This window comes from Carlito syrichta, unplaced genomic scaffold, assembly GCF_000164805.1.
Source record: "Carlito syrichta isolate Samal-C Ts95f unplaced genomic scaffold, Tarsius_syrichta-2.0.1 Scaffold305654, whole genome shotgun sequence".
Classification (NCBI taxonomy): domain Eukaryota; kingdom Metazoa; phylum Chordata; class Mammalia; order Primates; family Tarsiidae; genus Carlito; species Carlito syrichta.
In genome coordinates, this window is record NW_007249750.1 from 512,724 (window position 1) to 525,386 (window position 12,663).

The window sequence follows — 12,663 nt, forward strand, 5'->3', positions numbered from 1 at the left end:
TACTTGAGCCCAGGAGTTTGAGGCCAGCCTAGGCAACATAGTGAGACCTTATCTCTGCAAAAATAAAAAATAAAAAAACTAGCTAGGTGTGGTGGCACGTGCCTGTAGTCCCACTACTTTGGGAGGCTGAGGTGAAAGGATTGCCTGAGCCTAGGAGGTAGAGGCTGCGGTGAGCTGTGATCATGCCACTGCACTCCAGCCTGGACTACAGAGTGAGACCCCCAACTCAAAAATAAATAAATAAATTTAAATTAAAAAAATAATAGAATCAGCTTATCCAAAATTAACCATGGTCTTCCCTCCTCCCTTGCCCAAATCATTCTTCTTTCTTCTAGGTCAGATATTTTACAAATTACAGCCTGCACGTCAAATCCAGCCCACCACCTGTATGGCCCACAATATTTTTTATATCTTTAAAGTGTTGGGGGGAAAAAATCAAAAGAAAAGCCAGGCTCGGTGGCTCAGCCTGTAATCCCATGCTTTGGGAAGCTGAGGTGAGTGGATTGCGTGAGCCTGCAGGTTCGAGACCCGCCTGGGCAAGTTGGCAAGACCTCATCTCTACAATAAATCAAAAAATTAGCCAGGCGTGGTAGCACGCATCTGTAATTCCAGCTACTTGGAAGGCTGAGGTGGAAGGATCGCCGGAGCCCAGCAGGTCGAGACTGCAGTGGCCAGGAGCGTGCCACTGCACTCCAGTCTGGGCAACGGAGTGAGACTCCAACTCAAAAAAAAAAAAAAAAAAATCAAAAGAAGATTAATATTTCATGGCACATGAAAATTATGTGAGATTTGAATTTCAGTGTGTATAAATAAAGTCTATGGGAACACGGCCACACTCATGTATTTACATACTGTCCATGGCTGCTTTTGTTTTAAAGCAGTAGAGTTGAGCAACAGAGACTACATGATCTTCAAAGCCTAAAACATTTACTTGATGGCCCATTACAGAAAAAGCCTGCTGACCTATGGTCTAGATGAATGGCACCACCATTTTCCTGTAACCAAGCCAGAAATTCTAGAGTCAGCTTATATACCTCCTTCTCCCTGAATCCCCTCTCTGTGCACTCCCAGGGAGCACTCACCCTGTTCCTTCTTGAACTCATTCTCACTCATGAACACAGGAGCCATCAGCTCCCCAACAGGTGGCTGAATGGAGACGTAGAACTGTCGGGTTTGTGTGCTAAGAAGGATGGGAGGAAACAGAGGAAGCGGAAGTAAGACCAGCATCTCTCCCCTTGTCCAAAGGCAGGGCTTGGAGGCAGCAGGAGAATGAGGTCAGACCTGAGTGCTTGGGAGGACTTACAGTCTCCCCTGGATCCTGATGTACCCCCAACCAACCACGCCCTCCAGCTCTGGTTCATTTTGACCCTGCCTCTCTCCAGCCTGCCATCCCACCCACACTGGAAATTGGACACATACCACAGCTGGAAGTTGGCTGCCTGGGTGGAGTCACAGAAATTAATGCCCATTACAGCAGTGGCAGACTCTCCAGGTGCCAGGGACTCTGAAGTAGAGTGAGGCAGGGAAAAGGGGAGGGGAGAACACCATCACTTGACAAGTCTGCAACCTAGCCTAGCCCCATTTTCCCCTCTGCTGTCAGAGCTGACCAGTCCTTTATGGAATCCTGGCTTTCTGGGCCCCTGGAGACTATTCCTGATTTTTTCCTGAAATCTAGGCACCCCTCCCCATACAACCTCATCCAATTTAAGTCAGTCATGAAACAACCAAGGCTCAAATCTTTGCCACAAGCTCCTCCTGGTCTGATATGAACTCGCTTGGGCATGGACTATGTTAGATGCCATCTCTGTGCCCTCTCAGCTTAACCCTTGGCCTAGAACAAGGAGTGTATCAACAACCACAGAAAGACTGACTCTGCTCAGGAGCCTCCTTCTCCACCCTGTCCACCACCCTTCCATACCAATTTCTGGAAATTCTTGGATACTGATGCCAGCAGGCAGTTTGGGGGTGCCCACATGCAGGCCCTTGATGGAGGCATCAGAGCTGTTGGAGAAGTAGATGTGCACAGACACCATGTGGGGGTCCCCGGAGAAAGGTTGGCGGCTGAAGGCGTAGTCCACAGCTAGTCCCTCGCCAGCTACCCGGTGTAGCAGCTCCTGCCGTCCAACACCTGACACTGGACTCAGCAGCTAGGGTGGAGGGAAGGGGAAGTACAGAAATGAGAAAAAAGGAGAGGGCCTGTCTCATCCATTTCCCCACCTAGGGCCATCTGGCAACTGTGACTCAAAGCTATCTCCTCCATTCCATCCCATCCCATACAAAACCCACACCACAGTATGCAGCGCAGACATGTATCCCTGAGTCAGCCCAGTTCCTCCCCATCCCACTCACCGACGGCACCAGGGAGGCATCTGTGAGTGTTAGACCCTCCAGGTCAGCAGCCAGACTGGTGGACACAACCGTGGGTGAAGACACAGGCTGGACACTGGGAGTAGTAACTGTGGGAGTCGATATGGAAAACTATGATGAAGAAGAGGCAAAGTGGGGTTGGTCTGGGTTGAGGAGAGAGCTGAGGGCTCAAGGAGCAAACAGTTCAGCACCAAGGACAGCGAGGCACATGGCAGCCTGGCGGCGCTCAGTAGAATTCCCACCCTAGACCCCAAGCCCAGACCCAGGGAGGTTGTCAAGCTGCTCTCTGAGGCCTGAAGATGTGCTGTCTGCTCTCACGCCCCACAAGACTTGAGGAACCTGATCCAAACTCCCATGGACCTAAGTCATGTTCCCCAGGCCTCCTTCCCCTGGATTCTACCAGCCAAACTCACAGTCCTCTAGATCAAGCAGGGAGACCTCCTTGGCTGCAGAGGCACTTTTGCCACTGGGAGGCTGAAAAGGAAAAAAGATGTGAGTGTGGGAAAGTGGAGCACCCTGGCCTGTTCTGGTTTGGGGAGAAGATATCATAGTCTGTCCCGCATGGTAGGGAGATGTCTGGGCCTGGCCCATGAGCACACCCCCTCTCTGCTCCAAGGCTCTCACTGTTTTCTTTCTCCAGGAGGCAGGCTCCACTTGCTCCTCCTCAGATTCCGATGTCATCTCGGATTCTGAAGAGCTACTGCTGGAATCACTGCCTTCATCCGAGGACGAGCCTTCTCCTTGTCCTTCTGGTACCTTCTTCTTTTTCATCTTCCTCTTCTCACCTTCTTCCTCACTCTGTTCACTGAAGGGGAGTGTGAAACCTGAGTTCAGGCCTGGTCTGGACACCCCTCCTTGCCTCCCAGAAGCAGGAAAAGTCCTGAAAAGTGAGGTGAGGAGCCTGGGCCAGCAGAGCCCATGCCTGGGCTCCCATGCCTGAGCCTTAATGAGAGCTTTAAACCAGTTTGTGCCAGCTCAGGCTCCAAGTCCCTGATTGCTTCTCTGCATCACCTCTTTGAGGCCTCAGAGCCAGTCAGCCAAATCAACTGTCATGTGAACTACCAGCCTGGAGCAGCTCATGAGGAACTCAGGGGCTCTCAGGAGACTGACTAAGGCTAAGTGCTAGTCCTTCTTTTCCAGGGGAGACTCCTGAACCCCACCATCTGGCTGGCTCCCCTCTTACCTCTCACTGCCTCTCCCTTTCTCTTCATCCTCATCCTGGTCTTCATTGTCGGACTCACTGCTGGACTCCCCAGAGCCACTCTCACTGCTACTCTTACTGTCTGATTCACTCTCAGTCTCAGGGTCTGTGGAGGAAGTTCATCAGGCCTCCCTGCCTCACATGTGGCTTCCTGGGGTCCAGAGCAGATGCCTGGGTTCCCAGCTCCAAATTCCAAATTCAGCACTGAAGCCTCAAACCCTTGGGCCCTGCTCTCAGCCCCAGATGCCAAGGGGAACTGTCTGGGATACAGATGGACTCTGTGGATAAAGATCAACACACACACACACACACACACACACACACACACACCCCTGAGCCATGCAATCCCTCAAGTGCACAAGCACACATACAGCAACTCACTAGCAGGTGCACACCCCTTGAACACATGACCATATAAACACATACACACCCTCTCAGGTAGTCAGTCACACAGGTACACACATGGGCAGGAGTGTAGTGGGCCTAGCTCTGCCCATCTCCTCACCACTGTCTGCAGACTCTGTGGGGCCTGACTCCCCTTCAGAGTCTGAGTAGAAGGGTTTTTCCTTCTCCTTCCTCTTCTCCCGATTTGAGCACTTGGTCCATTCAGGTACCTGAAGATGAGGGTGGGGTGGTTGAAGAGGGGAAAGGAAAGCACAGGCCCTTCTTACCCTTCAGTGCACCTCTTCTTGGGGCCCTACCTGGACCTGTCCCCAAAAGGGATTAATGAGGGAGGAGGAAAGGGGCATGGTCCATGGAGGGGTGGGGATGCTGCCTACAGAGGGCACTGCCAAACCAAGGAGGAAACAGAGTCTATGGAAGTCAAAGGAGTACAGCACATGGGGATGGGTGAGGGGGTGGGTACAGGACAGGGCAGAAAGAGAGCACACAGCACACGGAGGCAGGACCTCAGTGTATTCGCCCAACAGGCCCACGTGGGTCTCAATAAGGGAGAGATCTTCTTCCTGCATGTGGGGAGGGCATCAGGAGGGCTGGGCCAGCACTGCCAGGGCTGCTGCTGTCTGCTTCCCCAACATAAACACAATTCAACCCTCCATCCCGACTGACCTCCACATTGCGCACAGATGGGTCTGGGGCTTCCTCTGGCCAGTCTGGGAGTTCCTGGTAGCCTGTGGCCTTGGCATTGAGCAGGTGGGACAATGAGCCCAGCTGGAAGTGGTCCCGGTCTGGAGATAGGTTTAGAGGTGAGGCCAGTAGGGGCAGTGAGGAACTGTTCTGGGAGTTGTCTTCTAGATGGGGCTGGGTGGTGATTCTGGTCAGGACTCTCTAGCTGGGTTAGGGGAAGGATATGGATGTGTCCCCTTAATGGCTCTTCCACCCTGACTGCACCTTCCTGCTAGAAGAAAAGGCTGCCTAGCCAGGCTGGAGCAGGGACTGAAGGGAAGGGACAGGTGGCCTGCAGATGCGGACAGGAGGAGTCTCTGAACTCAGATACAGCTGGTCTGTCTGCTTGGGTCTCCCTGTGGGGAGGTAGAAGTATGAGTGTGGCTTCTCTTTCAGGGCAGTAGGGCTGTGTGCTACTGTACAGCAGGATTGACAGGAAGGCCCAGGCTGGATGAGGATGGCAACTGCTAATAGGAAGTCAGACAGATTGGGTCAAGGAGGCAGAGGCATGTCTGGTCAGGCTCTGTAATCAATGGGGAGGGGTGAGCAGTCAGAGTGAGAGTGAGAGGGGGTCAGGTCAGAGGTCAGGCATGTGCTATAGGAGGGCAACTAAGAGATGTATGAGGAAGTGTTGGGGGAGAAAGGGACTATTGAACTTCTTCTGGGAGATTTTCAAAGCTGCCTCCCCCCTCAGAACCTCCCTGTTCCTGAGGTCCAGGAAAGAGGAGAATGAAAAGATACCCAGGAGAACAAAGCTTTGTGAAGGAGGCTCCTCTCCTGTGTAGGCTCCTGGCTTTGGTTCCTGGGGTCCTCAGAGCCAGCTGAAGGACCCTGCCCTCCCAGGTCCCCCTCAGAGACCATGTCATGGGAGAGAAGGCCTTAAGGGCCAAGCCTGTGACTGGATGCAAGGCTGAAGGCCTGGAGCCCGGAGTTTGAGCTGACTTCTAATGACTAAGCCACAGAGTGCTGGTAACCACTTTCTCAGGACCTTTATAAACATACACCTTTCCTTTGTATGTTGTTTACTTTCTGCCTTCCTGGGTCCTTGGTATTGAAAATCTTGATTTAGATTCCCAAGCCTAGCACCTGCTCAGAGAGGGAAATAGAAAGGGCTGCCTGAGAGAAGGAGAGGAGCCAGGAGCCCCTCCAGGCTGGGGAGGCAGACATTCAGGTGAGATGATGTGGCAGTGGTTGTGGGTGGGTAAAAGAGCAAAGCCTGTGTGCTGCAGGAGGGGCAAAAGAGGTGAGCCAGAGGGGCAGGGTCGGCATTTCCCTATAAGTCTTGCCCGCTGAAGCCACAGGGCTGCCTAACTAAGGCTGGGGCCTCAGGGGAAAGGTCTGGGGCTGGGGGTCCTGACCAATTTCCCCCAGGGAGGTTGCTCCCACCTTTGAAGGATGACTCCAAGACTGGGGCTGGTTTAGGTGCCAAGAAGAGCTTCTTGGCATGGCGGCTGAGGGCCCCACCCTGCTCCGAAGGGACAATAAGCTGCCGAGTGAAGCGTGCTCGGTCACGGATATCATAGTTCTGGTCATACTTGGCCAGACTCAGCACATACTGGGTCAGCAGCTTGGTCTAAGAGAACACAAAGGGGTAGGTCAGCAGATGACAGAGAGGCTGGGGAAACAGGAGGCTCTGAACCAGATTCTTTAAGCCAATACCTCCAAGCACAGCTTCTCCTCTCCCCTCCTTGGGCTGCCTCCACCCAACAACCCCCGACCATCATGCATTTGCTCTGGGCTCTGCATTTACTCTCATCTCTCCAACCCTGACTCCTGACCCCAACTTTGATAACAGCCTTGGGCCAACAGAAGAGGTTTCACTTTTGGACTCCACCCCCTCTTGGCTCTGGACTCTATTCTTCCTCAAGTTTGTGGTCCCCACTGCCACAGGCCCAGCCAGCCTCTTTACTCTAGGATGGCAGAGTGAGTGGAGGTCTGGGACATTCTGCCAGACCTCACGGTTTCTAGGCTCCATCACCCGGGGGAAACTGGACAAGAAGAGAGGGAGGATAAACAGGGATACCTTTGGCAAGGGCTGCTCTCATGCCCTATCGACCCAATAGTGGATTCTGAGCAGCCCAGGGGTCTTAGAGGTCTCGATCCTTCTCTATAAGGCTCTAATGAGACCAGAGTAAACTGCAGCTACCTGTGGGTTTGCTGAGGTCATGTGGGGTTTGTAGTCTGCAGTCAAGGCAGCTATATCCGAAGAACTAATGTCTGTTTCTTGGCCTAGTCTAACCTGCCTAACCCAGCAACAGTGGTAGCAGCCATCATTTATGGAGTGCCTTCTGATGATAGGCACTGTGCTATATGCTCCACACTATCTCATTAAATCCACCCAAGCCTTCTGAGATGTAGACATTATTGTCCCCACTTCACAGAGGAGAAGCAAAATCATTAAGTGACTTCTCCCAGGTGGAGGAACCCATTAGTGCTGTCTACTTCCTTTCACTGTCTGCTTGCTGACATAAGGGGGCTATGTTGGCCCAGGTCTCCATGTCTCTATTTCTTGTGACTAAGATCAAAATCATCAAGTAGTCAGCAGTCAAAGTGCCCAAGGCAGAAGGGAGCCTGCAATTGAATCTGGTCTTCTTGAAGTTTATGGTGACATAATATCACATCTAGCCTTGGGTATGGCTGACCCAGCTAATGTCCATGAGGGGCAGAGCCCCCCAGATGCTGACCTAGAGTCAGAGTGGCTGCTGTGGCAGAATTGCCCCCACACTACTTCAAGGAGCCACTATGACTCCACACTCCCACCTACAACATGGCCCACGAGGGCTTTGGTGGCCTCACCTTTGGTTCCTTCTGTCATAGCAGCACCTGCATTCACAGATAAGCACTCCCAATCCCATGCTCCCCTAATGCCATAAATTGAAAAACATGAAAATAGTCCATCACACTGGACTCCATCACCAACCTGCCCCTCCCTTGGCCAGTCACCATGTGACTGGCCAAGCTGGTGGATGTCTTTATCAACATGGTCCATTATCAAAATGCTGAGGATTTCTCTTTTGGTTTGGACAGTGTCCCCCTCCACAGACTTCCCAGCTGGTTGATCACAGACTTTCCCTCCCTCTAAAGTCCTTGCCTAGTCTAGAAAGCATTGTTCAGGATTTGGATTCTTCTGTCCACAGCCTTAACTGCACATCAACATCAACACAAGAAGGGGCTGGCCCACCTCAATACTGCAGGATTTGCCTACAACAATTGATTATCCTTTCCAAACCAAGGATCCATTCCCCACAGAGTGTGGTATCCAGTCTGTACCACCAGGACTCCCCCACCCCACTTCACCAGGATGTGCAGGTATCATAAGCTGTTCAAGAGGACCTATGAGACAACTTTCAGTGTGCCAGGAACAGAATAATAGGCTCCAATGGGCTCCAGTTGCCAGGAAACAATTTTAAGTGGAGAACGCTGACTCCCTTCCTATAACCTATGCCAACAACCTGCTACTTTGCAATCACCTATTACATTGTAGTTAGCAAACTGGCTATTCAAAAAAAGATAAAATACATCCTTACTTCACACACTATACATAAATGAGTTCTAGATGGATGTGGCAGACAGACCCAGGTTCTCCTAGCCAATTCCTGCCTCCTGGTGTTCACAACTTTGTGCAATCCTTGGTTATGGGCAAGATCTGAGACTTGTTTCTGACCAATAAGATATGGCAAAGGTGATGGGGGTAACATAATCCTAAGATTATGTTTCATGAAGACGACACTATCTTGGCTAGGTGCAATGTAATCATGCCCATAATTGGGAGGCTAAGGCAGGAAGATCATTTGAGTATAGGAGTTCAAGGTTGCATTGAGCTGTAATCATGCCACTGCACTCCAGCCTGGGTGACAGAGCAAGACACTGTCTCTAAAAAGAAAAGAGAAAGAGAGAGAGAGAGAGAGAAAGAGAGAGAGAGAGAGAAAGAGAGAGAGAGAGAGAGAGAGAGAGAAGACTCTGTATTGCTAGTAGACTGGTTCTAGAGACTTTTCCCTTGTGGTTTTGAAGACATAAGTAGGGAGGCCCATGTGTCAGGGAGCTAAGAGCAGCCTCTAGAAGTTGAGGACAGTCCCCAGCTGACAGCCAGCAAGAAGGCAGAGCTTCAGTCCTATAACTGCAAGCAACTGAATCATACCACCTGGTGTCTTAGAAGTGAACCCTTCCTTATCAGAGATGAAAATACAGATAAATACTCAGACTTGACTGACACCTCAGTTGTAACCTTGCATATAACCCAACTAAGCCATACCTGGACTCTCAACTCATAGAAACTGTAAGAAAGAAACATGTGCTGTTTGAAGCCACTAAGTTTATAGAATTTATTACATAATAATAGAAAACTAATATAATGGATTTTAAAATATGAAAATAGAAAAAAATTCAGTGTAAATTCTAAGTGAAAATCTTAATTGATATGTGACTGGAAAAAAAAACTTGACTTGGTGTGGTGGCTCATGCCTGTAATCCCAGCACTTTAGGAGGCAGAGGCAAGAGGATTGCCTGAATTCCAGGGGTCCGAGACCAGCCCAGGCAACTTGGTGGGATTGCATCTCTACAATAAATAAAAAAATTAGCTGGGTGTGGTAGTGCACACCTGTAGTTCTACCTACTTGGAAGGCTGAGGATCACCTGAGTCCAACAGATCAAGGCTGTGGTGGCTGTGAGCGTGCCACTGCACTCTAGCCTGGCAACAGAGTAAGACTCCTACTCAAAAAAACAAACAAAAAACTTTCTAAATATAAAAGCACTGGAAGGAAATAGAAATGAAAAGATGAAACTATTGGACAGTACACAAATGTATAACTGCTGGGTGACTATATATAGGCACCAAACTTCTTTTAAGGCTAAGGAAATATAAGATTAATGGTGGCCTTTTCTAAAGGAGGGACTTATGGATAGTTTAAACTTTCATTTTTTAAAACAGTATTTTTCTGGATTTTCCAAATGTTCTGTGATAAGCATGCACTGCCTTTAATATATAAAAAAAAGTTTTACTGAGCCCGCGGGTTCATGACCCGCCTGGGCAACTTGGCGAGACCTCATCTCTACAATAAATAAAAAATTAGCTGGGCATGGTAGCGCATGCCTGTAGTTCCAGCTACATGGAAGGCTGAGGTGGAAGGATCGCCGGGGCCCAGCAGGTCGAGGCTGTGGAGGTCGGGAGCGGCCACTGCACTCCAGTCTGGGTGAAAGAGTAAGACTCCAACTCAAAAAAAAAAAAGTTTTAAACGTTTAAGTGTTTTTTTTTTAAAGTTCTGCAGAATTTGGCCAGGTGCAGTGGCTCAAGCCTATAATCCCAGCACTTTGGAAGGCCAAGGCAAGAGGATTGTCTGAGCCCAGGGGTTCAAGACCAACCTGGGTAACTTGGCAAGATCTTGTCTCTACAATAAATTAAAAAATTAGCTGAGTGCAGTAGCATGTGTCTGTAGTTCCAGCTACTTGGAAGGTTGAGGTGGAAGGATCACCTGAGCCCAGTAGGTTGAAGCTGCAGTGGCTGTGAGCGTGCCATTGCACTCCAGCCTGGGCACAGAGTGAGACTCCAACTCAAAAATAAAATAAAATAAAGTTCTGCAGAATCTATCAGTATCTTCCATCCACTGAAGAGGAGGTCAGATAGGATGGTTATGGCTCCCACTGTGCCCTCAGCAGACCCTCCTGCAACACATCTCACCTGGTACATAAAAGCAAACTCACCTGCCAAAAACATTCCAGGCAGTCACCCAGGTGCTACATCAAGGTGGCTATATAACCATCATCACTACCATCACCCTCCCCAATTCTCCTATAACTGCATTGAGCCTTTGTGACTGCTGGTCTAGAATCTGATTATCTGCTGATTAACTGGAGGGCAGAGGCCTCATCTTGGTCATCTCCTTGGCCTCAGCCTGGGCCAGGATCTGGCAAGCAATTGGGTCAGAAAGTTGGGAGAAAATGACTGGGATTGATGTGACCTTTTAGCGGGCCCAGACTACCACCCACAGTAGTGGGATGGGGGGAGGCATCACTGCGGTTTCGCAAAGATGGTCACATGCACGTCCAAACTACCTACTTCCTAGTACACCTAGGATTCCCCTTTCTCCACCACTCCCAGAAGAGGCTGGGAAGAATGAAGGGAGAAAGAAAGAGAGGACAAGATTATCTTTATTGAATCAAAGAACCATTCTAAGGGGCCTGCAAAGACTCATCTTCAGGTGACGGGTGTCCTGGAGGTCAGTGTTCTTCTGCCCAAACAGCCTACTCTGAGTTCCCTGATGGGGCCAAGACTCCTGGTCCTACCTTGGAAAGGGGTTCAGCTGTATATATTCACAGCTATCTGTGCTAACACTTACTACAGCTTTACTGCTCTATGTTTAAAATGTCTATTTTTGTCCTATCTCTCCTATTTGACTATGAGCATTTGGAGGCCAGTAAACATGTCTCCCTCTTTGTCCTATTCCCAGGACACAGCTCAGTGCCAGGCAAATAGTAGGCCTGAAATGTATGCTAAATAAATGAACATGTGCACATGTAGCTAAGTGACAACTTAAGGAAATGCCATGTGGGCAGGCCCAGGCTTATGAAAAAATGTCAACCTCATCATTCTGGGGCTCAGGACCCTGGCTCAATCCTGAGCATGTCAGACTCTCCCAACCCATGATGCTTCATCTTTTCAAATGTTTCTCTCACATTTGAAACAAAGGAAGTATACAAATATTTGTTCAATGATTGAACACTCCCCCGTAGTGCTCCCACTAACTCCTCTCTAATCTGCTTCCCCCACAATACTGATACCCACAGTGCCTTGTTGCCTCCACATGTAGCTGCTATCTTTTCTGCCTCCAGACAAGGGTATTTGCTGATCCTGCCTACCCCAGCTTGAGCCCCTGGGACTCACTCTGGCCACCATGGATCAAAGGAGTTACTGAGGAAGCACAAGTGCCACCATCCAAAGACTCCTATGGGATGTCAAAGAAACCACCTATTAGGACTCGCAGGGATGGTACAATCTGTAGGGTATAGCCCTGCTGCAGACCTCTGCCACCCACCCAGATGTTTTGCTTCAAGTGTTGGTAAACCCTTTCTATAAACATTCTGTTGCATCCTGTCAACTCTGCCGTTGTAGCACAAAAGCAGTCATAGACAATGTGTAAATGAATGAGCATGGCTGTGTTCCAATAAAACTTTATTTATAAAAACAGGCATTAGGCCAGATTCAGCCCATGGGTAGTAGTTTGCCAATCCTTGTCCTGTTTAACTGAGTGGGACAGTTAGTGTAGAAATTGTCATGGTGTTTGTGTCCTCACTGCCTTGAAAAACTCTGTAGACCCTAGCCATTCTCCTTAGGAGAATCTCCTGAGACCATCTCAGGGGATGCCAGATATCCAAGAGGCTTTTAATACCCTGATATTCCAGCTCAAGTTAAGTCTAATTCTTGGCCATGATATCTCTCATAACCTTTCACTTTGGGAATAGTATTTACCACCAGCACCACCAAAGCCTGAGCAGAGACTCACCCTCCTATCCCTGACGCAGACTAGCCAAGTATCACCAAGCTTCAGGAAGATGCATGCACCACATCTCCTGGGATGTGTGTTCTCCCATCAGTGCCTGCTACTACAGGGCCCTTCCCTTAGCCCCAGTCTCCTGTGGTTCTTCACAGTCCTAGTGTTCCAAGGCTGGAGATAGGACACTCCTACTAGCAGATTGGAGGTCACAGCCTCATAGGAGAACCTCTTCAACAATAACCACCAGCTTTACCAGGCCTTTGAGGCCCTAGAGTAGTTGTGGACACTGAGATTATCTGGGGAGACTGGCTACTGACCCTGCTTTCCTTTTCTGAAAGAGAAGCCAGACCTCAGACCTGCTTAGGGAGGGCCAAAAGAATACTGTCCATTCAAGACCCACCTGGGCAACTTGGCAAGACCTCATCTCTACAATAAAATTTTAAAAAATTAGCTGGGCGTGGTAGCGCGTGCCTGTAGTTCCAG

General features: G+C 49.6%; 1 protein-coding gene across 3 annotated transcripts in view; it reads right to left on the reverse strand.

Moving 5' to 3' along the window:
- The window catches only part of AP3B2 (adaptor related protein complex 3 beta 2 subunit), a 39,296-nt gene that overhangs the window by 2,619 nt on the left and 24,014 nt on the right, over positions 1–12,663 (reverse strand). For 2 of the 3 annotated variants that reach the window (XM_008062093.2, XM_021714474.1), the window contains 10 exons: positions 6,080–6,266; positions 4,637–4,755; positions 4,074–4,182; positions 3,551–3,674; positions 2,992–3,172; positions 2,781–2,841; positions 2,350–2,456; positions 1,919–2,147; positions 1,420–1,504; positions 1,083–1,180 (listed from right to left, as the gene is read on the reverse strand). In XM_008062093.2, coding sequence (XP_008060284.1) covers positions 1,083–1,180; positions 1,420–1,504; positions 1,919–2,147; positions 2,350–2,456; positions 2,781–2,841; positions 2,992–3,172; positions 3,551–3,674; positions 4,074–4,182; positions 4,637–4,755; positions 6,080–6,266 — 1,300 coding nt within the window. Of the gene's footprint in view, positions 1–1,082; positions 1,181–1,419; positions 1,505–1,918; positions 2,148–2,349; positions 2,457–2,780; positions 2,842–2,991; positions 3,173–3,550; positions 3,675–4,073; positions 4,183–4,476; positions 4,534–4,636; positions 4,756–6,079; positions 6,267–12,663 lie in introns of all 3 variants that reach the window. The other variant, XM_021714473.1, reaches the window with a different exon arrangement.